Source organism: Esox lucius, chromosome 16 (assembly GCF_011004845.1).
Source record: "Esox lucius isolate fEsoLuc1 chromosome 16, fEsoLuc1.pri, whole genome shotgun sequence".
NCBI lineage: Eukaryota > Metazoa > Chordata > Actinopteri > Esociformes > Esocidae > Esox > Esox lucius.
Genome location: NC_047584.1, coordinates 19,871,148 through 19,899,126, shown reverse-complemented (window position 1 = coordinate 19,899,126; position 27,979 = coordinate 19,871,148). Strand labels below are relative to the sequence as shown.

The following is a 27,979-nucleotide window of genomic DNA, read 5'->3' as shown; positions in this document are numbered from 1 at the left end:
ACTCTAGGTTGCCATCTAGTGTGACAATCAGTGCACGGCTGTAATAGGCTTTTCAGATGAAGCTAAGATCTACATTGCTACAGCCACTTATTTAAACCAACATTGAAACAGGCCACATAATAGAATTGTGATATTTTTAAACCTGTGCGTGTAAAATCTTTTTTATTCAAAATTCAGTTGATTCTTTAATTCATTTGTGAAAGGGTGGAAACGTCTGCTTTCTTGCATTTCTGACGGTTTTTTTTTAATAAAGGGGCGGAGCTAGAGACCATTGACACGTAAGAATCCAGCACTATTTTTAACGAATGAGGCTAGATCTTTTAGTATGAAATAATGTTCTTTTTAAATATCGCCAGGTGCTAAAATGCCCTATTTGACTTAATGTATATGCTTATCCAAAGCGTCTGGGATTAGTCCGGGTGTAGGCTAGGCTGTAGAAAGGACCGACGTAGTCAACGTTGAAAATGAGATTTTCTATGTTTATTTCTCTGCTGAGGCCGATCGGGCCGGTAATTATCGGTATTTCTTTGGGATTTACCTTGAGTTTACTTAGTGTGAATTGGGTAGAGGAATCTTGTGTTCTCGACGGGAAAGCAAGTGAAGAAATAAGTTTGGCCCAAGATGGGAATTCGAAAGGAGCGAGGAGACCCAATTCGATATCGACAGCAAACGATGTGGACGCCGATGAGAATTTTGAGCCAAGAATAGTGCCATATAAACCAATCCAACAAAGCCAACCAAAGAAAGTTTTTAGGTAAGCGCTAAATATAATTGATACCCGACGAAGCCAAATGTAGTTTTATAAATATCCTATAGCTACATCGTACTTTCATTAGTTTTTTTTGTTTTCTCCATTTGACTGCATAGAGGTAATGTTCTGTTCCGCTGTGCCAAGATAACTTAAGAATTCATGTTACCAGGAAAACTGTGTTAAATTGCAATTCAGTAGGAGAGTAGGCATTGGTTGTGTGCATGGTTTTTTTATTTAAAAATCTATATCCCTATTTCACATTATATTATCTCAGGCCTATAAGACCAAACTAAACAACACCATCCAAAGATTTACGAACAATAGGCCAAATGCCTTTTTAATGGAGCCAGACAGACTGACACGTGACATTACATTGAAAATAAGTCAGTCTTTGATTCAGATGTTACTGTGTCCACCAACAGAGAACAGTTTTGAAAGGCCAACGTTCCTGAAATGTTTAACTATTTTTAAATACTTTGCCTTATCGGTAGCCTTCAGTCTCCACTTATCAGACTACAATATTTTTGTACACAACAAATTATTCAAAGTTGTGTGATGTAGTCTGCCTACTGTCCAAGACTATTTTAAGAATATATTGTAGTGAACATATTGTGATGTACTTGCCCAATACTGTGTAGCATTCACAGCAACGTTTGTGGTGTATTATTATGTTATTGTCAGCACAGAATAAAGTGGTAAATACAAGGTACTGGTAATAATTAGTACTATGATATGACTTGGACCTCTTCATCCCCCGAGGGGCATGAGGCCACAGGTATTATACCACTGCCTTTGGCTACAGCTCTCTTCTCATTCAGCCTATAACATGAACAACTAAATGTAACTAGACAACATTTAAGGAGATGTTCTGATCACGAAGCTAACAGCAGTGTCTTTGTAACAGCGTTTGGTATGATCTGAATAAAAAGTTAACATTTTAACACCAGCAGGATTATGTTAAATCTGCTACTAGTGTCCTGGAGTTTGAGGACATTTTGCTTCTACACATGTTATGTCATCATGGCCTGCCAGGTAGAGATGCACAAAGTAGATTCTGTGTTTTTGCCCTTGTTACACAGACATGGCCCTCCATTGCATGAGATCAAGCTTTGAGGTGGCCTCCTTTGGTGCTGTTAAACCTTGGACTCAGTCCAACTTGCAGGTTTCAAAAGCAGACCATTCTAAATCATGTCTCAGAAGGGCCCTAGAACCTGACTTCCATTACTATTATCTACATCAGACTGTGTATGAAAGGGTGAAACATTTGCTTGTGGAACAAATACCTTCATCGTTCATTTTTAAATAAATGAAATGCCACAGTACAGACAAAGTACAAGAACATTAGCAGTATGGCAGTGGTTAATGACATAACTGTATAGTAGGTATGCTTTTGAAAACTTTTTTTTTGTCACATAAAAAATAAAATTACAATAAAATGTAAATTTGTCCAGTTACTGTTTGAATGTATAATTACATTTTTTGTCCAGAGCGAAGTACATCAGTACGGAGTTGGGGATCCGGGAGCACCTCTTCGTGGGCATCCTGACATCCAAAAACACCATCAACACAATGGGAGTGGCAGTGAACCGCACCATTAGCCACCACCTGGACACGGTAGTCTTCTTTACGGGCACGCGCAACCGCAAAGTGCCCCACGGCATGTTTGTGGTCACCCATGGCGACGAGAGGCTCATATGGAACATGTTCCAAACTGTCAAGTACATCCTCGAGCACTACGTCAATGAGTACGACTGGTTCTATCTGGCCCAGGACGACACGTACACGGAGGCCGACCGGATCAAGCACCTGGTGGCACACCTCAGCATGGACCGGGAGCTTTACATGGGCAGTCCTGAGGAGTTTATTGGCGGGGAAATGGAGGGCAGGTACTGTTACGGTGGGTTCGGGTACCTGCTGTCCCGTACCCTGCTGCTCCGACTTAAACCCTTCCTGGAGAACTGTCGCAACGACATCCTGAGTGCCAGGCCGGATGAGTGGCTGGGCAGATGCATCATTGATTATGCCAACTCCCACTGTGTGGATGAACACGAGGTAAGCTGTGTGTTATTAGTGTTCTAGGTGATCAGATCTAGTATTAGACTAAGAAAAGTGCTCCATAGGCATTGTCCTTTCAGTGATTTTAGTCCGTGGCAATGTTAAATCTGTGTCCAGGAAAGACGTTTTCCCCCGAAGCAAATGTTTTGTTTTGTTGATGAGCTATCTCTGTGTGATGTACTTAATATGTTAAGTACCTGAGCTACTTTTGATTTAGTTAGTGCATCTGCTCCAGCACAATGGGACCTTAGATGGGCCGCACAAAGCCTAGTTGTTAGAGCATTGAGCCAGTAATGGAAATGCTGCTTGTTCAAATTCCAGAGGACCACATGTCGTTGAGCAAGGCACTAAAAAGTAACTGCTCCTGGAAGTACATTTTTATAATTTAACCAAGGCAAGAGTTCTAGAAGTGGACATGTGTATTTTGCTGTGGCATGCTGTGAAATGAAACCGCAAGTCAATTGTCTTTCAGTGAGAACTCCCTCAAAAAGATGAAACAGAGTCTGACTTTATGAGCCCTTAAACTTTTCACTGCTCCCTACATGTAATGTAATTTCTGTGTAATAGCCTGGTTCCTGCTTAGTGAAAGCTTAAACATAAACACACACATACACTTGTTTTTCTATCCTTGTGAGGACAAGTTCCTTACCCTAATCCCATTCGCTGTGAACATTAATACCTAAACTTAACCTAGCCCTAATTCCTAAATCTAACCCTTTATTTTATAAATTTAAATGTAACTCCAATTCTAATACTAACCCCAATTGTAGGTGTCACTCATTCTAACCGCTAAGCCAGTTTCCTATTGGGAAACAGCTAAAAAGCCTTATGGTGACTGATTTGTCAGGAATATATAAAATAAGGGATGTTGTGTCATAGTGGTGCTACAACATCTGTCAGTGTTTCAGAATTGCATTCTCTGTAGAGAACGAACCTTGTCTATCAACTCACTGGTCCCTCAGGTACTTGTCCTCTGCTGTAACAGGGAGCTTCGCTTCTCCGCTTTTACACTTGACAGCTTGGACTCCCAGTAGAGCCCTGTCACAGTCACTCTGTTGTCCAAGTGACAGTTGAAAGACTGTGTAGCTAACTATACTGATGTAGCCCCATACCGGTTTTTTTTGTAGCCCTGAACCTAGCAGTGTTTGGAATTGTATCTGCTGTCAGCAAGGCTAAAATCATCTGGAACTATGATGCCCTCCAGGCTCTTGATTTTCTGGCCCTTTCACAAACATATTTCCCAAGAAAATACTGCCACTCTGGCTGCTATCTCTTCATCTATGTGTTTTTCCATAGTCCAAGAGCATCTGGTTGCCGCGGTGGTGGCACAGGGCTACTTGTTTTGTGAAATTTGATATTCTCTCTTCTTCCTTATTCAACTACCCATTTCCTCTTCTGAATTCCATGCTGGCATTGTGACCTTTTCTTATTCTAGCTTAATATTGTTGTCATCTATTGTCTGCCAGGCACTCTTGGTGACTTCATGAATGAACTTGACATGCTGATTAGTTGATTCTGAGATGATGTCTCACCACTCATTATTGTGTGACTTCAACCAAGAGGACATCTGTCTTTGAGTCGTGTCTTTCCAATTCTTTTTTCCCCTTAACCACTCCTACTCAAAAAGCAGGCAATGCACTGAATTGAATCTTTACTAGATGCTGTGTGTCAACTACTCACCACCACACTGCTCCAGTTTTCTGACCACTTCAATATCGTACCTCATTCAGCTTTTCGGGCCCACTGGTCGCTCACATGCCAAACCTGGCCATTCATTAACCACTTTGAGTGATGGCTAGCTGCTCAAAATCATGCCCTCCTGACCCTATCCCCTCCTCCCTTCTCTGGGCAATCACCTCCATCATCGCTGGTTTGCTTAGCACTGGCTGTGTCCCAGCAGAATTCAATATGACCAGAGTCTCCATCCAACACTCTTCTTACATTTCTCTGAACAATCTCTTTGGCCCTACCCGGTCATTGATTCAAAATGGGCCACTCCACCGAGGCTGCGCTTCTTTTAACTGTTTGGGTAACTAACCCAAGTTAATCTCCTCTTGTCATCCTCTTTGATCGGAGTGTGCTATGGTTCACAGCTATCCGCTGCCTTTGACACTGTGAAACCATAGCACACTACATTCCACCCTCTCTGATTTGGGCATCTCTGGCACTTCTCCCCTTTTGATTGCTTCCTACCTGGCAGACTGCTCCTGGCAGACTGCTCCTGCCAGTTGCCGTGGAAAGGATTGGTGTCTGCTGCGCAGCCTCTTACTACTGGTGTTCTACAAGGTTTTGTTCTTGCCTCTCTCCTCTCTATAGAACACGTCTCCTGGCTCTGTCGTATTCTCGCACAGCCTTTCCTATCGCTGCTATGCCGTCTGGGGTTCAAGTCTCCCAAGTTGTCCCATGCCCCCCTCCTGCTTCTTTGTACTCTACACTGGATTCCAGGTGAAGCTCGAATCTGCTTCAAGTCTATGCTTCTTGTTTATGGAGGAGTAAAGGTAGCTTATTGGCAATGCCCTACCTTCAGACAATGTTCAAACCCTACATCCCTACCTGAGTTCTTTGTTCAGCCACCTTTGGGCTCTTGGCTATCCCACCCCTTTGGGGCAGTTCCCGATCCACACAGTCAAAACAGTTTTGTCCTGGCACCTCAATGGTGGAGCCAGCTTACCTTGGAGGCTAGGGTTCAGAGTCTCTACCTATCTTCAGAACATGTCTGATAACTCACCTTTTCATACAGTACTTAAAATAGTCCCATTGCCTCAACCTCTGTCTAGTCTTTGATGTTTATTTGTATGGTCTTCTATTCCGCACTGGCCTTTGTTGATAACTAATTTATTCATTAGAGTGCACTTGCTACTAAACTGTGGTGTTTTCACCTAGGTCTTTTAATATGTTTGCACTTACTCTAAGTTGCTCTGGATAACAAATTGAAGTGTTCAATTTGTGTGGGCACCAATGGCATCAGCCTTTGTATGTTTGTACATACACTATTGTTCAAAAGTTTGAGGTCACTTAGAAATGTGCTTGTTTTGAAAGAAAAGCAAATCCATTAAAATCGCATCAAATTGATCAGAAATACACTGAAGACATTGTTAATGTTGTAAATGACTATTGTAGCTGGAAACTGATTTTAATGGAATATCTACAAAGGCATACCAATTGTCAGGCACATTGTCAGCAACCATCAGTCCTCTGTTCCATTGGCATGTTGTTTTTGCTATAGTAATCCTGGTATATCACTTTAAAATGCTTCTTGATCATTAGAAAACCCTTTTGCAATTATGTTAGCACTGCTGAAAACTGTTGTGCTGATTAAAGAAGCAATAAACAGGCCTTTTTAGACTAGTTAAGTATCTGGAGATTCAGCAATTATAAGTTTGATTACAGGCTCATAATGGCCAGAATCAAATAACTTTCTTATGAAACATGTACGTCTATTCTTGTTCTAAAAAATTAAGGCAATTCCATGCAAGAAATTGTCAAGAAACTGTAAATCTCATACAATACTATGTACTACTCACTTCACAGAACAGTGCAAACTGTCTCTAACCAGAATAGAAAGAGGAGTGGGATGCTCCGGTGTGCAATTGAGCAAGAGAACAAATACATTAGTGTCTAATTTGAGAAACTGATACCTCACAGGTCCTCAACTGGCAGCTTCATTAAAGAGTACTCACAAAACAATTCTTAACGTCAACAGTGAAGAGGTGACTACGGGATGCCGGTCTTCTAGGCAGAGTTGCAGAGAGAAAGCCGTATCTCACACTGGCCTATAAAAAGAAAAGATTAAGATGGGCAAAAGAAGACCAGAATTGGACAGAAGAAGAAAAAAGTGTTATGGGGAGACAAATCCAAGTTCAATGTGTTCAGATGACAAAGAAGAACATTTGTGATGTGCAGACCAAATGCAAAAATAGGCTAGTGCAGTGCTTGACACCATCTGTCATGCATGGTGGAGGCATTGTGATGATCTGGGGGTGCTTTAATGGTGGTGAGGTGGGATATTTGTAAAAGTGATTTTGAAGAAGGAAGGCTATCGTTCCATTTTGCCGCGCCATGCCATACCCTGTGGAAGGTGCTTGATTGGAGCCAGTTTCCTCCTACAATAGGACATTGACTCATAGCACTGCTCTGGACTATTTAGGAAAGAAGCAGTCAACTGATATTCTGTCTGTAATGGAGTGGCCAGCACAGTCACTGGAACTCTGCCCTATTGAGCTGTTGTGGGAGCAGCTTAACTGTATGGTACATAAGTGCCCATCAAGCCAATCCAACTTGTGGGTGGTGCTTCAGGGGGCATGGGGTGAAATCTCTTATTGACATCTAGAATGCCAAAAGTTTGCGAGGCTGTAATTTCTGCAAATGGAGGATTCTTAGACAAAGGCAAAGTTTGAAGAACACTATTTTTATTTCAATTAAAAATCATTATTTCAAATCTTTTCAATGACTATTTCCTATTTACTTGCTATAATTCCTTTTCAAACTCATGTTATGTATGTTTTCATGGAAAACAAGTACATTTCTAAGTGACCCCAAGTTTTGAACGGAAGTGGATGTAATATATATGTGACAAAGTCAGCTGCCACTTTACGGTGAAGCAGGTTGCCATGGTAACAAAGTCACTGCACTTCTCTGTTGGAGAATGTACCTGTCACTCACTAGCTTAAATCCAACTAGTCTTTGCTTGCACTTAACTCTAACAAAAATGTCCACAAAGCTTGTAAACAAGAGCATGTTAGAAACACAGGATTAAGTCTCATTTAAGGAAATATTCTCCTGCAGGATTTATATTTTAACTTTCCTTTTTCTGGTCACCTACAACAGTCTCGTTGCCACTGTGTGCTGTTGAATAAAATGAAATACAGCTATTAAATAAATGACAGAAATACTTTGAAAACCGCTATGGCATTTTGGGATTTTGTGTACTATCAATCGCTACCAATTCACTTACCCATTTAGACAAGTGCAGGCCATATTCTCATTGTCCTGCTGCTGTTGTTGCATACAAGCTTTAATGTCATGCCCTTTCAGCAAATGCAGTGCATGTAAAATGTGCCCCGAATTTTGTATTTTGATAGTCTTGTTTCAGACCATTGACCTTATAACTTCTCTTTAGTCACATAACTGTTCCCTTTCAGTTGGTACCATGGTATGCATATGCTTTTCATATCTGATGTAAAAAAAAAAACATCTCAGTATAGCCCTCTCTCCATATAGGCCAATTCCCACGAGTGTAAAGGGTTACTCTGTTTGAATGTGGTTCACGTTTTGGCATGTAGTGTGGCTGCATTCACATTACATCTGAATTGGTTGCAACAAAGTCAGTGGTTGTACACCATTCCACCGCTATACCCTTTTAGAACTTCGTTGTTCATTTATGAGAGTTTCTGAGTGTGCTTGAACATATTTTTTTTTCTGTGGCAGGCTGTCTTCTATACCCTCTCTAAATGGGCTTCCATTTTCTCTTCTTTGGTCTGGCAATTGAGCTGGAGGAAACAATCTTTTTTCAGAGCCTGTAGTCGAACAGAGGGTTTGTTTCACTGCGGCTTAGTCATCATGCCTCAGGGCCAGCAAAATTCCAGCCGGGCAATCTACGGAGGGATAACGAGGGAAACGTTAAAAAGAAACGCAGGAGTGAGTTATTTGGGACTCCCGTTCCATTTCACTGCCTTTGTAACAAAAACATACTAAAAATGGCTCATAATTTTAATAAGAAGGGAGCACTGGCTTATATAGTCATTCATAAATCATTGTTTAAATGATTTGTACATGTAGCAACTAGATGAAATCTGAAGCAAATAAGCAGGAAAAAATGGCTGAGGGGCCTTCACCAAGAACACTTGTACATCAGACCGTGCCAGATGTTCTGATAAAGCCTGCCAGAGAGGCTGAGCGAATGTCAGGACATCAGTAGCTACAGCTTGCCACATATACATTCAGTATGCCCTTTGCATCCAATCAGATGTTAGTCACTTGACAGAAATGTGTTTAATGCACAGCCTCAATTCTGTCGAACATTAAACGATAAGTCTGCTATTTTTGAACCTGGGGCCTATTTACAGATTATTTAGCATGATCATAGTATCTATAGACATTTTCTTTCGAAAATGATTACAGGTTTGGCATTTTCTTTTCGATTTCTCTTGCAGTCTCTCTCCTGGCTACAATGGAAGTGAACAGGGCAACCGATATAGCATTCGAAAATATGATACATTTGGTTTTCCAAAACGGGAAGATCAGGGTATATTGATATAATCCTCTGTATGTTCTTCTGAAAAAATTGTGCCAAAACAATCATTACATCAATGGTTATTGTTGTTTATTCTTTCTGGCTAATGTATTAGTGGCTGCCACATGGATGAATCTGTCTGCAGCTTTATCCGGTCACTGGCTTTGGTTACAAAACTGTAGCCCACGTTAGCTAGTTGTCTATTAGCTTCTGTTTACCAGCAGACATATTGTTTAACCGCTATATAGGTTGCCCCGTTCACTTCCATTGTAGCCCGGAGAGTGACTGCAGGAAAAATCAAATAAAAAAAAATTAATGTATCACAAAAAGGCTCTAGATACTAGAATAATGCTAGATAATCTGTAAATAGACCCCAGGTTAAAAAATAGTGAGCTTATCCTTTAATCAAAATTAGTGTCATACAATGAAAATTATGTATACTGCTGAAAGGGAATGTATAAATATTCTAGTAAGAATTATTATTATTTTTATTTTTTTTATCGCTTCTTTCTGAGTTCTTGTCTTTATTCTGTAATGCTTGCTCTGTTTATCCCAAATTGTTTCTTTAGATTAAGTAGAGTCTGATTACTTTACTTGGCCACACAGGTGTTACTAATTTCTCTTAAGTTGCAGACGCCATAAATTCTATTAATATTTTTTCTACAAGGCCATTTACAAAAGTATGTTAAACATTGTTTAACAGTGTTTGTACAGAAGTTTCAGTTGAACCAGTGGGATGAGTGTATAAAAAATACAATCAAATTCAGTACTTGCGTCATTTAGGATTTTCAGGAACTTTTTCTCTAAAAGAATGCTGGATGATGGATACTGACACAGTCATATGGGTTAATGTGTTTAGAAACAGCCATTAAGGATTGTTTTTCTGTCAGAGAATGTCAGAAGACCAATGTGTCAAACTGGAGCATCATTAGGGCTAAACATCTGTATATCACTGAAAGGTTGTTTTGGTGAGGAAAGAGGATAAATAGCCTCAAAGTTGTATTGTTACCATTTTGGCAGAAGTTCCAGTGGATGTATTAAAATCTGCCCAATAAGCAGTGCATTTCATCAAATGAAAAGTATCTAACATTAAAAAGTTGACATTAGACAAATTACGGTCCAATCAGTAATCCAAATAATACTTTGACTTTTTGAAGTTGGACTGTAAATAGGATATAAATAAATGGATTGTGACCAATGCTCATTTATCATGAGAAGGATTGAGAGACTCTTATTGGTGTGTCTGTCTAAATTAGCTGGAGTGTGTATTTTTTTTGGGTGCAGGACATATGAAGTTTAAAAGATTTTTGGTCTGGAGTTAGTCTCTTTGACCTGGTTATGACACTCCTCAACAGGCTCTGCTGCTTTTAGTAGATGGCAGCCACATGGCTGAGGTCCATAATGGATTCTAAGGCCCTGTGTTGAGTAAATGTCCTCAAGGGCTGGGAGTGTGCTCCTGTCAGAGCTTGGGCTTACCTCACCATCCGCCAGAAAGCCATACGACCGCGGGCCGTGTGCAGTTGCTGTACTCGTGATGCAGCCTGAGTATCTGTAGAAGTTTGTAAGGCTCCTCTGGGACATGCCACATTTCAGATGTGAGGTTCAAGTGAATTTGGACTTATACCCTGTCGAGTATTTTTCATGACCTTCCTGCTTTTCAATGAACCCCTCTTCTCCACTCTTATGTTCATTTACTTAATCTAAATAGATTTAGTTAGTAAGGACAAATGTAGTTTTAAGTAAGCGCTTTAACCAACTTTTAACCATAACTGATAAGTACTTATAACTCTGTGCTATCTGTTTACAGGGACTGCAGTACTTCCACTATGAGATGGGCAAGAACTCCGATCCGAGTAAGGAGGATAATGTGCAATTTAAGAATGCCTTGACTGTCCACCCAGTGTCTGACCCTGAGCAGATGTACAGACTGCACAAGCACTTTACTGAGATTGAACTGCAGAGGACGTATGATGAGATTGAGAAGTTACAGGTAAACTGTCTGATTCTGAAGGCTGCAAAATTTCCCCTGTTCTGTGAACTCTAGTCCTAGTCAGTCTCCTCGCCCATTTTGATTTAACTTGAAGCACTGAAGACTGATTTATTCCAATTGAATAATTGTTCTGTAAATGCCTCTGTTGTATTAGTTGATAATCAGTTTTCAGTTTATGAGGTATGTCTCCCATTGTCTCCACAGGCAGAGATTAAAAATGTGAGTGAAGTGGCTTTTGATGGCAACAGGAGCTCCCAGTGGCCAATTGGGATCAATCCTCCCTTTGAGCCTAAGTCTCGCTTTGAGGTCCTTCGATGGGACTACTTCACAGAGGAGCAGGTGTATTCCTGCATCGACAGCTCCCCCAAGTGCGAACTGCGCGGTATTGATCGGTTGGATGTAGCCGACGTCATTGAGATAGCAATGGGGGAGCTGAACAAGAAATACAAGCCCATCCTCCACCTGAAGAAGCAGCAGCTGATCAATGGCTACCGGCGATTTGACCCAACTCGGGGCATGGAGTACACTCTAGATTTGCAGCTAGAGGCGGTCAACCAGAAAGGCCGCAGTCGCTCTATCACTAAGAGGGTTCACTTGGTGCGTCCTTTGAGTCGCATTGAGATCATTCCCATGCCTTATGTCACCGAAGCCACCAGGGTTCACATCATCTTACCATTGACCCTTCAGGATCGGGACTATGTGAATCATTTTCTTGAAGTGTTTGCGGCAAATTCATTTGAGACCAGTGAAAATGCGATCTTGACTTTCCTGTTCATATATGACCCATTCGAGGCCCAGCAGGTGAACCAGAATGACATATTTGCCAGTGTTAAAGCTCAGATCAACGCCTATGAACGCAAGTATCCAGCTGTGAAGATCCCATGGATAAGTGTCAAGACAGAAACCCCTTCTCAAATCAAATTCATGGACATTATCTCGAAGAAGCACCCAGTGGACACCTTGTTCTTCATCACTAATGTCAACACCAATGTCAACTCTGAGTTCCTCAACCGTTGCCGCATGAACTCCATCAACAACTGGCAGGTGTTCTTCCCGATCCACTTCCAGGACTATAACCCAGATATTGCCTTCCATAACCAGGAACCGCCGCCCACAATGGACCTGGTCAAGGACACCGGGCACTTTGACCGCAGTTCGTTCGAGGAGGCGTGCTTCTACAACTCGGACTACATGGCGACGCGCACACGCATGGCTTCCGACGTGCAGGAGAACGAGGAGATCCTCGAGACCTTGGACATCTATGACACGTTCGTCAAGTACTCAGTTCTGCATGTGTTTCGGGCTGTGGAACCGGCCTTGCACCAAAAGTACCGCTACCAGGCCTGTAACCCGCGACTTAGTGAAGACATGTACCACAGGTGTGTCCAAAGTAACTTGGATGGCCTGGGTTCACGCTCCCAGCTCGCCATGCTATTATTTGAACAAGAGCAAGGAAATAGCACTTGATCATACCCACCTGAAAAACATATGAGTGTTTGTGTGTGTGTTTGAGTGTGCGACAGTGTGATTGTGTGCGGGTTTGTGCGTAAGTCATAGTGTATTAAAATGAATGCAGTACATTCCCAAGAGGACTTTTTCTTTTTTTTTTTTTACAGAATGTTTACAATAAAATGTGCTGCCGTACAAACAAATAATGCTGGAACCAAACATTCATGTTTTATACATTGACATTATTTGAAACCTTTGATTTGGCGGTCATGCTGGGAGGCTTATCTTATTATTTTAATGTTACGAAAGTTCTAAGTACCTTAGATTTTAGGGTTTAGCTTTAAACCTGCACAGCTTTTAAAACTTTATTTGCAGTTAAGTAATCACTACTAAAGCACATTTTAAAGGGGAATTTTTCCATAGCTCAGCTAGTTCCTAGAATCTTGCAGTATTTATTTCCTCTGTACTTGTCTGTTGATGGAATACCACAAGGTCCAGCGTTCATTGTGAATGTAGATTATTTCCCGATTTATGTGCACTAAAAATGTTGTTGCTTACATCGACCTTTCTAAGTTAGACCTGTCTGCAAATCCCATTTATTGCACCAAACCGATCTCCTTGGTTGGTATAGCTGTAGAATTACCACAAGTTCAATTTCCCCACCATATATAAAATCCTCTTCAGTTTCCTCCATTTCAAACAAATATGGTTTAGTATCAACATGTATAAGCACATCAAAATACACTTAATCCGACCTCAGTCTTGATGAGATGCCAGTATGTTTTTTTTTAAGTTAGTTAGCTAGCTGTCTGCCAAGGATAAAAACAAACTTGACAAAAATAAGTTTAAAAAAACAATGTGCTTTAGCGGTGGACTGTCCATAGCAGGAATCACCACCCCTCAATTGTTGTAGCCAGATTATGGAAGAATGTCGACAGCTTGTATATTCATCAATATATCAGCTCACAGGAACATTGCTGAAATACATCCAGTGGCTCCATCAAACAACCACAATTGCGACTACACATAAAATGACTCGTAGCACAATCAGTAACACATGACATTTTTGCAAAATGAAACAATGTGACAATTATTTTTCTGATCTTGCTTGCCCATTAATACACATTCTGATGTCACATTCTGACTTTCGCCATTCCCGCACTCCGTCTTGTCAATTATGCATGAATCCAATCTCGCTGATCTAGAAATGTCTCTAACCACCTGAAGCTTAATTTATACCTCCACTTAAAAGCGAGTGCATAGAATTCTGGGCTAGTTTACAGTTGTTGCTGGTTTGGTTTTGTTATAAACTGACATGTTATCTCTATATTAAAGTAGGTATTTGAAATTAGTTGAAATCAGAATATAGTTATTAAAGGTATTGAACATTGTTACACGATACATTTTACATTACGTTTTTATTACATTAGAAAATACCAAAAAATATATAGTTTAAAATAACATTGATATTGACATTTCCCTGCAATATAAGTATGATTATTGTATTTATTTAAATGGTACCACATTGTAGCCTTCAATATGTAATAGTTTGGCATCAAACTATTAATAATTTTACATTCAATTCCCACTCTATATTGTGCAACCAGAGGCCTTTTGAGTGGGTGCAGCAGGTTGTAAAACCGAATTGAGATGTCAGTTTGAGTTAAATATGTGCAATACTGTATAGATTATAACAAAAAATGGATAACTGTCCAATTAAGGGCAGTGATTAAATTTGTTTGAAATGTTGCAAGTTGAGTACATGTTCTAATTATATTTTTAAAACATACCAAGGTTATATCCCTTGAAACACTGAATGTGATGACCTATAACAACTCAACTGACATTTACTGTTTTTTGTTTGTTAATTATTACACTGTACATTTAAAAAGATTCAATATATATTGTATTATACTGAGAGAAACAGTACTGACACTGAATCTATCATGAAATGAATACACACAAATTAATACACACTACACACTACAATTCCCTTGTAGATCTAGATATTACTTGGTAATTTCCTCCAGGATTCTTAATATGTACAGGACTATTTCTCTAGAGACCATATGAGATTACATTATGCAAATTCAGAATGCTGAAGCTCAGAGATTCTCATTTCCCTGTATCTGAGGTGTATATATGATAGTATTCTAATCATCATGACAAATGACCTGTTATTAGATTTGTTTACACGTTATACTATGTCCAGTGTGGAGTATTCTCTTTTTACTACCAGTGTAATTGCAAGTATTGGATTCAGTCGGCGTTCAATCAATCATTTATTTAACCAGTAATTTGAAGTGTATTGTAGTATGTTTCCAATGGTGGCGTTAACCAAAGCCATTACTCATCTAATTGAGAAACAGTGACAGGTTGGAAATTCAATCCATATCCTCCCCTTAAAGTAGCTGACCCAAGGCTATCCAGACCTATATGAAAAGGTCCTGCGTACAGAACACTGTAAATTATACAGAACATTACAAAATTAAACAACTGTAGAAATGCAACAAATGGAACACAAAATACGAATTGGTAAATCTTCTGTTACAACCGCTTTGCATGTGTCCTGTTACTCAAAATACGTAATGTAGATCAAATCCTCAATGAACTGTGAATTATTGTAATTATTGAATAAACAATATTTAAGTATGTACATTTTGTCTTTGTTCTTAAAAAAAAATTATCTGTGATTTGTTGATGAACTAGCATTGAGAAATGGGGAACAGAGCACATTATCTTGCCTTTTACCAACAAAGCCACAGTTGTCCTTTAGGTGTCAGCAAAAGAGCGCAATCATTCAGCCTCTGATAAATGTTGGCTGTGTATCTACCTTCCGAAAACTGCTCAACAACCAAATTGCTTTAGTTATATGTCTGAAACCATACAATTGCAATGTCTTAAGCCCTATAGGTTATAACGCATATACAGTATGTATTCCATCTAAACACAGGACTGGCTCAAGTTTTGTAGAGGCCCTAAGAAAAATGTAGTCAGACGAGCTCTAAACAACTGCTGTGCCTAGCTGGACTCAGCACAGTAGATATTTTATCATTCTCCAAATCCAATTTTAATTTTGAATGTAAGTATTTTTTAGTTTATTTGAAAAGAAACTTGCATGTGAAGGGTATTTATAGTGAGTCTATTTGAAGGGCTCCATACTCAGTACCCCAAGGCATGCTGTGAAACCACCTAACTACAGGGTGGCTGGGAGCAAATTGTAGGTCATTATTTTGTACTCCATTTTACATATACGATCCTTGGACTTTCTCTTCCCACAGGCAACAGTGATTCATTTGAAAAATTCAGTATCCAGGTTGTGTCCTAAATGGACTGTAATTCTCAATAGGCTTGTGTCAAAATGAGTGCACTACATCTGTTATATGCAGCTGTTTTGGCCAAATCTTGAGCAAGCAGAATTCCTACAAAACTAAATGCTACTCAAAATACTCACATTAGTTACACCAGTTGTTTTGGAGCCAACCAGTTCAGTCTCACTCAACCTGTCTGACCTGAATGCATAAGCAGTATTTGTGTCGTCTTTTTGTGACAAAGGCTACAATGAATATAAATAGCATCTGACAGTCAAGCTCAAGAACAAAGCAACAAAAAACATGTTTTTATGATAATATAGGAGGCATTTCATTTACCAATCTAAACTTTAATATTTCTTGTACTTAACATTTATAAAATGTGTTCTAACAGAAGAAACAGTCACAATAGCAGACTTCTGTACAAAATCAGCATTCTACTGTGAATTGAAGTGAATTGTCAGTTTCCATTTTTCGTTCCTTTTGATAGAATTGCTTTAATCCTGGTTTCAACTTTGACCCTTGACAGCAGGGTTGGGTCAATTCTGTTATCATTACAGTACATTCAACAAGTAAACCAATTCAGTTCCAATTCAAATACTAAATCTTCCTAACTGAAGAGTTGAATTAATTTCTTATATATTTACTGAATTGAATTAAAATGGAATTCATCCCAACCCTGGATGTCTGGCTGGCTGGCTGCATTGCCATTTCACCATTATCCTCTATTGCTGTCATTTGTGGAACATTCGGATCAAAATTAGAAAGTCGCAATACACAAACTGTTATTACAGAAAACTGGGTTTTGATTGGTGAATATACAATATGCAAACAGTATTGCGAAACACAATGTTTTGAAATTGATCAAGCAAAGAGAAATTAAGTGACACGTTACGAGTAGAGTGACACATTTAGAAATGGTAAAATGTACAAAATATTCTTATGAGTGACTTAAAGTCACCTCCAGCTCCACAGTTACTGTTTATTTCCACAGTTATATATATATATGTATATGTTTTTGTTGTAATTTGCCCATATTACCAATATTACATAACAAAACCTTTTCATATTTCCAGCACCCATTCACAGAGAGACCATGTAGGCTATATAAGTAGCTATCAGTTCACTATACAGGATGTCCTAATCATCAGAGTAAAAATACTTTGATGAATGGGCTTTCCTGTATCTACAAATACTTGACCGCCTGTAGATAACCGTAAGTGAAGTAGAGCATTACAGTAATAATTTGTCCTCAAATCCAACTGCATCTCATCTGTAGTGGAGATGGTGTTATTAATGGAGGAGAAACTTGGTATGCATAGCCAGTATAAGCTACCATCAGAGACCGTGATTGGGAACCTTTGAAAATGTCATAGTGACACATGATTATGAATATTTAAAAGCCATGTATGGCCCATGATTACTTGATGGACGAGAGTGGATTCTTTGTACGCTGATGAATGTGTAATGTCACTGTGAAGTTGTCTAACAAAGCACAGCTTAGAGCATTTGACTACAGCATGTTTACTGATATTAAGATCACAAACAAAATGATCTAGAAATTGTTGTATTCAAACATCTTTATCTATTTATGTGATCATATAAGCTCTAATATGAGGTAAAAATGGATTACCCAGCCAAACGGTCAGAGGTTGTATACACAGTGGATTGTCAGATAGTACTTTAAGTTATTTCTTAGATAGGTATTTTACTGAAGTTGTTTCACATGGTCTTAAAAACTGTTTTAGTCCTGGATCAACCTTAACTGTAGTAAATTCACTAATAATGCCATAAGCGTGTGCAGTAGAAATAAAACAATTATTTTGTAAGACACTTTACGTCCAACAGAGTTTTCATAAAATACTTCCCTTTACCTTTCTTAAAAGTAACTGCCCAGTGAAAATATTTGTAAAAGTTAATATTCTGGTAACACATACCCAAATAATGTTGAGTCATTTGTGGCCAAAGCTTACATTGGTAACTAAACCTTCCCACCCACCACCTCAAATGGACCACATAAAAAAAAAAAAATTCTAAGGAGTTTGAGCTGGACAATCAACAGTCTAAAGAAGGATGAGCTGACCAATCAGCAATCTACCAACATACATTTTTTTATGACCTGTACACACCCACACCATTCTGTTGTAAGGGTGTATGTGCAAACCATTCCTGAAACCTGCTTTTTAACATACTATAATACCATTTTATGAAAGGAAACAATATATTTGATATTGTAAGTTATTATAAGTCATACATAATAGTTTATCTAGAAAGACTGGGCGGTTACTTTAATTAGAGCCACTTTGCTAGTAGTCCATTGAATGTGCTCAGTAAAGTCTGTTACAGTGCGCACACACTAACGAGAGCCTGATTAGTGAAGAACTTCAAACATTCCCCACAGCACAGTGTATAGGAATGATTATTGGATTAGCTCAACAGAATTCACCCTGTCATTTGTTGCTCTGGCTTTAAGCGGCAGGGACACTGACTTGTGTCGGAGATGACCACAGGATCCACAGAAATGCCCAAATGTGAAATTATTAATCAATGCCAAGAGGATTCAAAGCTTGTCGCTGTTCATTGCACTTTTGACTGCTGTCCTAATATGGACACCATTATTGTTAGAACTTCACTCATACTGAAGTTAGTACATTTAAAAAATAATTACAATAATATTAACCATTTATGCGGTTTGTTGCTTTGAGCAAAGCAATTCCAGTCATAGTGTTTCTGACTGGTTTTGCTAGTAAACAAGACGTCCATGTGATTGCTACAATCATAATAACTATAGTTTTTCTAAATAATCTTCTCTAAAATATATAAATAAATTACAAAAATGAGTGTTAGAGATTAGTGGATAATTATCCATTTAAAACAGTGCCCTCTCTTTGTATTCAGGTTGGACTTATGTACACACTATACATATAATGCTACTATTCAATACACATTTACCCTAGACCAGACATGGTAAATTTGTGGTATGTAATATATGGGCCCTATCATCAAACTGAGAGCTAAAAGATTAATGTAATTTTGTTTGCTGAAATCTCAATATAATTGTTAGATGGAATATTAACTTTTCTCAATGTGACCACAATGTAGAGGGCTAATTATAATATCTCATCAAATAATTACACAATTTACAATGGTATAATAATTTAAAATGTCTCAGTAGATTAGAAATGTACTGAGAAATTGTCAGTGACAAACAAGAAAGAGGAGTGGTACATAAATCAATATGGTTGAGTAATAAATTCACCAAGATAACTCAAGATGACATGCAGTCTTTGTCTGGTTCCCATGTGTTGACCATGTACCAAAATGAATGCCGTTGAACTCGGAGAGTGGTCAGCTCTCCAATGGATGAAAATCGAAAGGTAGGCGTCTCCAGCTGGACAGTTAATTTGGCGTCCAATCTGTGCACATACAAGTGGTCTGTTAGCAGCACAGGTTTCGTGTTCGACTTTGGCTGTAGCATGTTTCACTGGTGACAGCAAGAAAGGTATAGAACTGAGATTACTGGGTCTGTTTTGATGCCCGATCCAGTCCAGAGAGGACATCTTTTGTTGTCATCAGGGTGGAAAGATGCCCGCTGTCTCTAGCAGGCGAAGTCCTCAAACACTCCATGAGGGTGTCCTTGGTGATGGAGATGGTGGTTGGGTAAAATTGTATTTGCGTAGGTTCCTTCAGGATGACTTCTGGTCAGGTCACTGGACTCCTGGTAGCCACAAAGACCACAACACAATAAGATATACTACATGGGCCAGTTTTCCAGACACTGATTAAGTTTAGCCTTGGACTAAGAAGCACAATCAATGTAGATTGTCCATTGAAAAAGCTTTAAAGTCTTGGATTAAGCTTAATACTCTGTGTTTGGAAAAACCGGCCATAAATGATGTACATTATAGTAACATTGGATCAATTCACCCAAAATGATAATGCCTTTAAATGAACCAAAATGATAATACCTTTGATGCAATGGTAGATATTAGTTTTTAACGTCTATGGAAAATTGATGATTTTGGATGATTTTATATGGACTCAAGGAGTAAATTGGTTGCTCATGAGAGAGGGACCTGGGAATTGAAGTTGCCTCTGAGGGGATGTAATCCTGTACAATGGGATAAAACATTCATCTTTTTAACAAGAGATTAAGCTGATCTCTCTGAGAGATATTGTATGTGCAGTGATATAGCTGGTAGTAATGAAGATTAGTAGTGATAAAGAGTGTAGCGATACAGAATTTCAGTGATATACTGTAGCTTGTAGTGATAAAAAGATTGGTAGTGATATTTCCATTTCCAACCACTGTGCCAAAGATGTTGTATATCAGTTGTGCTGTTTGAGTGTGTATGGGGCCAGACAGAACTGAACAACCCCATCTTCAGGAAGGCTCATTTGCATCTGGGCACACCCAGCATGCACAGAGAACGCTAACATGCAACATGCTCGCGTTCTATGAAAAAAGCCCTTACCTTATTGGCTTTTATGTCTTGCAGATCCACTGTTGCAATGGTTGTTGTCTGTTGTTTCTTCTCCTCCTTCTGTGGCCTGAGCAGGCGCTGTAGCCTGTGCTTGATTACCTGGGTTTTACCAGAAGGGAAGATGGAATGAAAGGAGGAATAGAGGGAGTCAGTGGTCAGGAGTTCACTCTATCAGCACATCTATCATGTCCCAGATATGTCCCATGTGCTGGTGGATTTCCATTTCATTAGCCTCTCACAAGTTAAATCCCTAACACTCAAATAGATACCACTGTTTTCTCTAGGATTTTTTCCAAGCAGTGGTGGCGAAGTGTGTTTTTGTGTGTGTGTGTGTGTCGGGGGGTTGTTCTTGGACCGATCATTTTAGAACCTATCCATATGTTCATTTGTAAATCCTAAAAAGAGGTATTTTTAATGGATTAAATGGCAGGTCTTACTTTTGCCACACGGTACTGTGCTGATATTCTGCAACTGGGCTGCCTCTGAGGTAAATGTTCTCACTCAAAGCATTTGCAAACGAATTGGTTAGTTGGTGGGTGTCCCTTTGGTTGATGCCTGGCAATGTGGGTGGATTGATTTCCTGCCTGTTGGGCCCTGTCCATGGCCTCCCCCAGGTAGGGCCACAGTGTCACCGGACCCCCCCGTCTCAGTTCCAAGGTGTTACGCTGCTATATTATTGTGCTGGGGGATATGAGGAATGCACTACTAACTTTTTTTCAGTCTCCTCCAGTTTTAAATTTTAGGAGGAGATGAGGTCCTGGTCCACACCTGCGGATTACCTGGTTTGGAGGTCCCGTTGCTGTCCCTGTCCTTGTCCACCTGGTCATACTTCTGACCTAGTCTAAAATCAAATAGACTCTGGATTTAGCCCAGAGAAATGTATTTATTATTCCAATTGGTCTCTTAATATCTCCCCCGGCACAGCCAGAAGAGGACTGGTCACCCCTCTGAGCCTGGGTCCTCTCTAGGTTTCTTCCTAAAATTCGACCTTCTAAGGGGGTGTTTCCTAGCCACTGAAATTCAACACTACTGTTGTTTGCTCCTTGGGGTTTAAGGCCGGGTGTCTCTGTAAAGCACTTTGTGACAACTGCTGTTGTAAAAAGGGTTTTATAAATACATTTGATTGATTGGGTGTTCTCACCTTTTGTTAATGCAAACCAGTGCTTACCATGGACAGGAGCTGTCCGTAGCACTGTACTGGCTAGTGGCTCCTTTATAAAACAACTATCCAAGCTTGTCACTCATCCAGACACATACACAACAGCAATACAATTAGTTGATCAAAGAGGAACAAAGAAAAATCTGCAATGAATAGCAATAGAAGTGGGCCTTCACGTTGTGATTCCACTGTAAGCACACCAGTACACTTCTGAGATTAGGATGCGCTGTTCCAGGTCATGGGAAATTTGAAATCTAATTCTTGTGACCCCACCATCCCCTTCTCCCCTCCAAAAATAAGAAAGCCGGAGGACCTGCCCCTTTGAACCAACGGGTCCTGAAAAGTAGAGAAGGATTTAAGAGCACACAACTTAAATCCTCCCTGTGTGCATGTTCATCCTGCTTGTGTGTGCCTGTGCACGATTGGGCTGTGGCCCGAGGAGAGAGACGTGATTTCAGCATCAGATAGGCCCCTAGCCTATAAAACAATGATAGACGACCGACTAACTAGATTCAACCAATTCAAAAACATAGCATGTAGCATGGCTAGTTCTCTTGCTAGTTAATAATTTACTTTGACCGGAGCTAATGTGGATACGAAAAAGCAGCAGTATAAGTTGGCATGCTGGCAGAAATTGTGATATTTTTGCATTGATTTTGAAAATATGATTGATCATGTGATCGTATGGAGCCATATCTTATTACATAGTTATTTGGCTCCTTTTTAAATCATAATGATAACAGAAATCACCCAAATGGCCCTGATCAAAAGTTTAAATACCCTTGAATGTTTGGCCTTGTTACAGACACACAAGATGACACACACATGTGAAAATGGCAATTAAAGGTGAATTTCCCACATGTGGCTTTTTAAATTGCAATTAGTGTCTGTGTACAAATAGTCAATGAGTTTGTTAGCTCTCATGTGGATGCACTGAGCAGGCTAGATACTGAGCCATGGGGAGCAGAAAATAACTGTCAAAAGACCTGCGTAACAAGGTAATGGAATTTTCTAAAGATGGAAAACAATATAAAAAGATATCCAAAGCCTTGCAAATGCCAGTCAGTACTATTTAATCACTTATTAGGAAGTGGAAAATTCATGTATCTATGATACCAAGCCAAGGCTTTAGCCAAAACTGCCAGAAGAATTGTTCGGGATACAAAGAAAAACCCACAGGTAACCTCAGGAGAAATACCGGCTGCTCTGGAAAAAGACGGTGTGGTTGTTTCAGGGAGCACAACATGACGATACTTGAACAAAAATGAGCTGCATGGTCAAGTTGCCAGAAACAAGCTGTGCCAATGCCACAAAAAAGCCTGGTTACAATATGCCCGACAACACCTTGACACGCCTAACAGCTTCTGGCACACTGTAATTTGGAGTGACGTGACAAAAATAGAGCTTTATGGACACAGCCATAAGCGCTATGTTTGGAGAGGGGTCAACAAGACCTATAGCGAACAGAATACCATCCCGACTGTGAAGCATGGTGATGGCTCATTGATGTTTTGGGGGTGTGTGAGCTCTAAAGGCACTGGGAATCTAATGAAAATTGATAGCAAGATGAATGCAGCATGTTATCAGAAAATATTGGCAGACAATTTGCAGTCTTCTGCACAAAAGCTAGCATGGGACGCTCTTGGACTTTCCAGCAAGACAATGACCCTGAGCACAAGTCCAAGTTGATCCCCAGTGGTTACAGCAGAAAAAGGTGAAAGTTCTGGAGTGGCCATCACAGTCTCCTGACCTTAATATCATCGAGCCACTCTGGGGAGATCTCAATCTTGCGCTTCATGCAAGACGACCAAAGACTTTGCATGACCTGGAGGCATTTTGCCAAGACGAATGGGCAACTATACCACCTGAAAGAATTCGGGGCCTCATAGTCAACTATTACAAAAGACTGCACGCTATCATTAATGCAAATGGGGGCAATACACAGTAATAAGAACTAAGGTTAGGCAGACTTTTGAACAGGGGTCATTTCATTTTATTTCTTTGTTGCCATGTTTTGTTTTATGATTGTGCCACTCTGTTATAACCTAAAGTTGAATATGAATCCCCTATAAAATAAAAGATGTATTTTGCCTGCTCACTCATGTTTTCTTTACAAACAGTACATATATTATCAATTCTCCAAGGGTATGCAAACTTTTGAGCACAACTGTACCTAATGCATTCTATTTGCCATTCAGTGAAGACTTTTGTAACGATAAGTATTTGGTTGTAATATTACAATTTGGACCATAGGTGAGAGTAGGAACGTAGATTGACCGGTAAATCGAGACCGGTAAATCTTTCTTCACCACGACAGACCGATACATTGACCGCATTACTGCAGAAGCTTTGGGTCATGACCGAAAGGATAAGATCCCGGATACAGGCGGCCGAAATGAGCTTTCTCCGCAGGGTGGCTGGGCGATCCCTTAGAGATAGGGTGAGAAGCTCAGTCACCCGGGAGGAGCTCAGACTAGAGCCACTGCTCCTCCACATCGAGAGGGGTCAGCTGAGGTGGCTTGGGCATCTGTTTCGGATGTCTCCGGAACGCCTTCCTGGGAAGGTGTTCCGGTCCTGTCCCACCGGGAGGTGCCCCCGGGGAAGACCTAGGACACGCTGGAGGGACTATGTCTCCCGGGTGGCCTGGGAACGCCTCGGTGTCCCCCCGGAAGAGCTGGAGGAAGTGTCTGGGGAGAGGGAAGTCTGGGCATCTCTGCTTAGACTGCTGCCCCCGCGACCCGGCCCCGGATGAAGCGGAAGAAGATGATGATTACAATTTGGAGGATTTTAGTAGTTTTTTACATCAAACCCACAAATTCTAGTACTGAAAACTGAGTTACACCAGACTTCCACAGTCATACACTCTGTGATGAATTTATTATGTGCTCACCGCTATGGCTAGAAATGTACTGCTCCCACAGACAGTGTCACTTGGTCATGCCTTGCTATATAAAGCAGGTGGCTATACTTTTTAGACAATCACTTGCTGTTCGATTTAATGTTAGAAGGGGTTAAATAACTAACCCAAGCAACTTTGAGCGTGGTATGTCAAAGCCAGGCAAGTCGTTTCCAGTATTACTCAAGTTTTTTTTTAGAGAGTACAGCTGTCAAGCCAGGACTAGATTGGTGTACCTAATAAATTGGCCATTGAGTGTATGTTGCTCGGTATATAATGATTGTATGTATCACAATCTTAAGTGTGTTTCTAACTACAGCTGGAAATTTGCTGTCACTTTTACTGAAAATGTTGTGTAATGTTCCTGTAAAACAAACAATAAACTTAACGTGTAAAGGGTTGTACAACTCCAAGAACTCCAAGAACAAAAATGTATTCTAGGTGGAATCTGGTGGGAAGACCATTGCTGACAGCTCCAGCCCCACTCATCCACTGTTCCGGTAAATGCTCCTCCGGCAGGTGGTAGACTATGCAGGTCAATCATGACCAACAAATGTCTAACACCTGAACTGTTCTTTTCCCTGGGCTGTGTTTTGCAGAAACAAGACCATGGTCACCACTTCATACTAAACAAAACTGTAAATGTGTGAATTAATTCTATGTATATTACCTTCTAACCTCTCATATTCTATTACCCTATATGAACACCACCCACTGCACTTCATGTCTAAACTTTGCATAGATTTGATGTATTCTGTCCCTATATGTTGTATACCGCTAGCAGCACCATAACACCAAGTAGTTATGAGTACATAATAAACAAACATGATGCTGATTCCAATGCTGAACAAACAGGAAATAAGTACAAATGTTGCAACCCCAAATGCGGGTCACCATTTCTGGACTTCAGGTACATGCATTACACATACAAAATAGAAAATGGCTGACAAAATACCTCATAAACATAATCCAATATTTCCAAGAATGTCAGAATACTGGCTCCAATGAACAAACCCATCTGGCCTCCAATGTCACCTGAAAGGAAATACATATAATATTCAGGATTTATCATGCTATGGTCCCAGGTAATACCAATGATAACCCACAAGACCATATTCAAAACTTTTTAACAAAATGTTTGTAATCACTTCAGGACAAATGTCTGATAGTTTGGCTATTAGGAAATATCAACCACATAAAATACCAATTCATATTGACCAAACAAAGAGGCCATGACAGAAAAAATATACCCACCTAGTAAACCTGCGACATCGTATGCTTTCTTCTGTTCAATAGTTTCATAGTTAAGTGCCTCAAAGAAGATATCCAACACAAGAAAATTGTCTCTAGAGATGGAGAAAAACATAAAAAACTGCAAGTGTTAATTCCACATAGTTATAACCATTATTAAGAACCTACTTACAAAAAACTATGGAAAATATACAATTTCCTTTTACATTAACAAGCAAGCAAGCAAGTTTATTTATATAGCACAATTCATACATAGAAGCAATTCAATGTGCTTTACAATAGCACATTAAGCACGGTCCTACAACATCCTGTCATTTTTACGAATGCCACTGATTCTCATGACGGCACTTTTGCGACTTTAAGCAATTAAAATGAGTCAAAGTTAATGGTTGTCAGATTATAGAGTCATAAACCTTTTAACAACGTGAAAATCCCTATATTGTTCCCTTAATGCGCTATATTCCCTTTATAGTGCACTATTCTTGATTAAATGATATAGGGGTCTTTTTAAAAGTAATAAACTATGTAGGGAAGAGGGCCCCATATGGGAGTCAGACCATGGTGTTAATTGCCCCTGAGGGTGGCTCCATGTTCCAGCGCTGATCATTTCTAGGTCACAGTTATGTTGGTCCTCATGGTCAGTCCTACCTGATGTATTCTTCGGTCTTGTCAAATTTCCTGGACAGGTATCGAGCGGATCCTTTGCTTGGTATCTTGACCATTGACAGCTCCTTGCCGTAGCGGGTCAGGTTACATGGTGTCTCACAGGGACAGGTATCCCCAGTGCTTTTCTGGAGTAGGGCTGGAAAAACACAAAGCGGAGTATTATGGACTGGGATAGGGACAGTCTCAAACATAAATTGTTATAGCCTGGGTCTCGATGTAGCCTTGAACACAGAGCAGTGTGTTAGCTTGGCTCTGTGATATAGCCTGGGTCAATAAGCTAGTCTAAAGCCAGGTGAACCTCAATGAGCTATAGATTCCAGTGATGATAGCATGCCTGTCATGCACAAAGGAATGCCCTTGTACTCCAGGGTACTTGTCCACAAAAGGGATGCAAGTGTATTTCAGCTAGCAGGCTAAAGGGAAACTCCATCACTTAAAAAATAATATAATGCACAAAAATAATGCACAAGTATCTACATGGAGATAATTATTTTTGTGTTAGGGCATTCCCTTTACAAAAAATTTTTACATAATTAATATGCATACTGAGATCGTGGCTATCCATGAAATGTAATTGGGGCAAACATAAACACATATATACAACCAGAAAAAAAGGAATAATAACAAATCTTGAAATAGACCACAAAGCACGGCATACTCAAATCAATCTCAGAATTAAAACGGTTCATGTCTATGACCCGATAAACAGTTATTCAAATTCAGTGAGTTATGTCTTATAACTCTTTTAAGTAGGTTATATGTATGCAGGGGCCACAACCAATCTATTATTGGATTGAGAGACACAAAAAACACCTATATAACATAAATATATAAATTATGTTTTAAGTTATTTCGTTTCACAAGGGGTGAATTTATTCTGATTATTTGAGCAGAAATTACAGCTAACATAAATATGAGCTATTCTTGTCAGATATATCTAGATTTAGCGCAGCCAGCCATTAAATGGGCTTGGATTCCTTTTGAAGAGCAAGATAATTACATTTCTGGCTTATTAGGCTTGAAGATCATAATTGTACTGATACATCTCTCATCATACAATAAAGCGTCTCTTTTATGACCATCATAATACCTTGGAGACAAGGCTCCTGCATAAAGATAACCCAGGGCCAGCCAGTGGGGAGACAGGCTTGCAAAATTGAGTAGTTTCATTGTGGAACTAGGAATGTATTGTAAAAGCTCAGAGAATCAAGTTGACTGATCAGCAGGTAGGTCATTTCATTTCGCTATCTGGACCCCAAGCTGTCCCTCCACCCACACATTGAAACCCAGTTTTTCCTTATGATGTAAATAGTTATTCTAAGTTACTGATTTCACTGTCATTACACTGAGGGCCTATTATGATACAAAATGAAAACATGTCTTACCAAGCGCCTTGTCAACACACTTGATGTTACTGGGAGTGCAGATATCGGCAGTTCCTGGAGTACAAAACATGAAATGAGTTTGATCAATCAAAAACGAAATAGCCGGAGCCTGTATTTCTGCCAACATGAAAAACTCTGATTCATAATGGAAGGCAAGCTTATCATTCATCTGCAAATGCAAGTAGACATGTGGAGATGAGTGCCATTCGCACAATGTCTCGGTTACGCTGGGCATCCTCTGATTGCATCGAGAAAATGGAGTAGCGCAACCCCACCCCAAAGGCATATTCAGAGTCCTTAAAAAACAATCAATGATTCACCTTCTCACTGGCAAACACAGTACAGGGGCC

General features: G+C 39.8%; 2 protein-coding genes across 4 annotated transcripts in view; one reads left to right on the top strand and one right to left on the bottom strand.

Moving 5' to 3' along the window:
* The first annotated feature begins 240 nt into the window (after nt 1–240).
* chpfa (chondroitin polymerizing factor a) lies at nt 241–15,133 on the top strand. Its single transcript, XM_010902929.3, has 4 exons — nt 241–754; nt 2,239–2,803; nt 10,846–11,028; nt 11,233–15,133. Exons 1-4 carry the CDS (start codon nt 465–467, stop codon nt 12,493–12,495), a joined length of 2,301 nt encoding a protein of 766 aa, XP_010901231.1. The 5' UTR covers nt 241–464; the 3' UTR covers nt 12,496–15,133.
* A 989-nt stretch (nt 15,134–16,122) lies between these two features.
* The window catches only part of asic4a (acid-sensing (proton-gated) ion channel family member 4a), an 87,974-nt gene continuing 76,117 nt past the window's right edge, over nt 16,123–27,979 (bottom strand). Inside the window, exons 5-11 of one of the 3 annotated variants that reach the window (XM_034297634.1) lie at nt 27,630–27,683; nt 26,227–26,380; nt 25,582–25,673; nt 25,283–25,362; nt 20,264–20,371; nt 19,865–19,899; nt 19,389–19,506 (exon numbers count right to left, since the gene is read on the bottom strand). In XM_034297634.1, the coding sequence (XP_034153525.1) occupies nt 19,491–19,506; nt 19,865–19,899; nt 20,264–20,371; nt 25,283–25,362; nt 25,582–25,673; nt 26,227–26,380; nt 27,630–27,683 (539 nt within the window). In that variant the 3' untranslated portion in view covers nt 19,389–19,490. Of the gene's footprint in view, nt 19,507–19,756; nt 19,900–20,263; nt 20,372–25,282; nt 25,363–25,581; nt 25,674–26,226; nt 26,381–27,629; nt 27,684–27,979 lie in introns of all 3 variants that reach the window. The other 2 variants (XM_029125773.2, XM_029125774.2) reach the window with 2 other exon arrangements.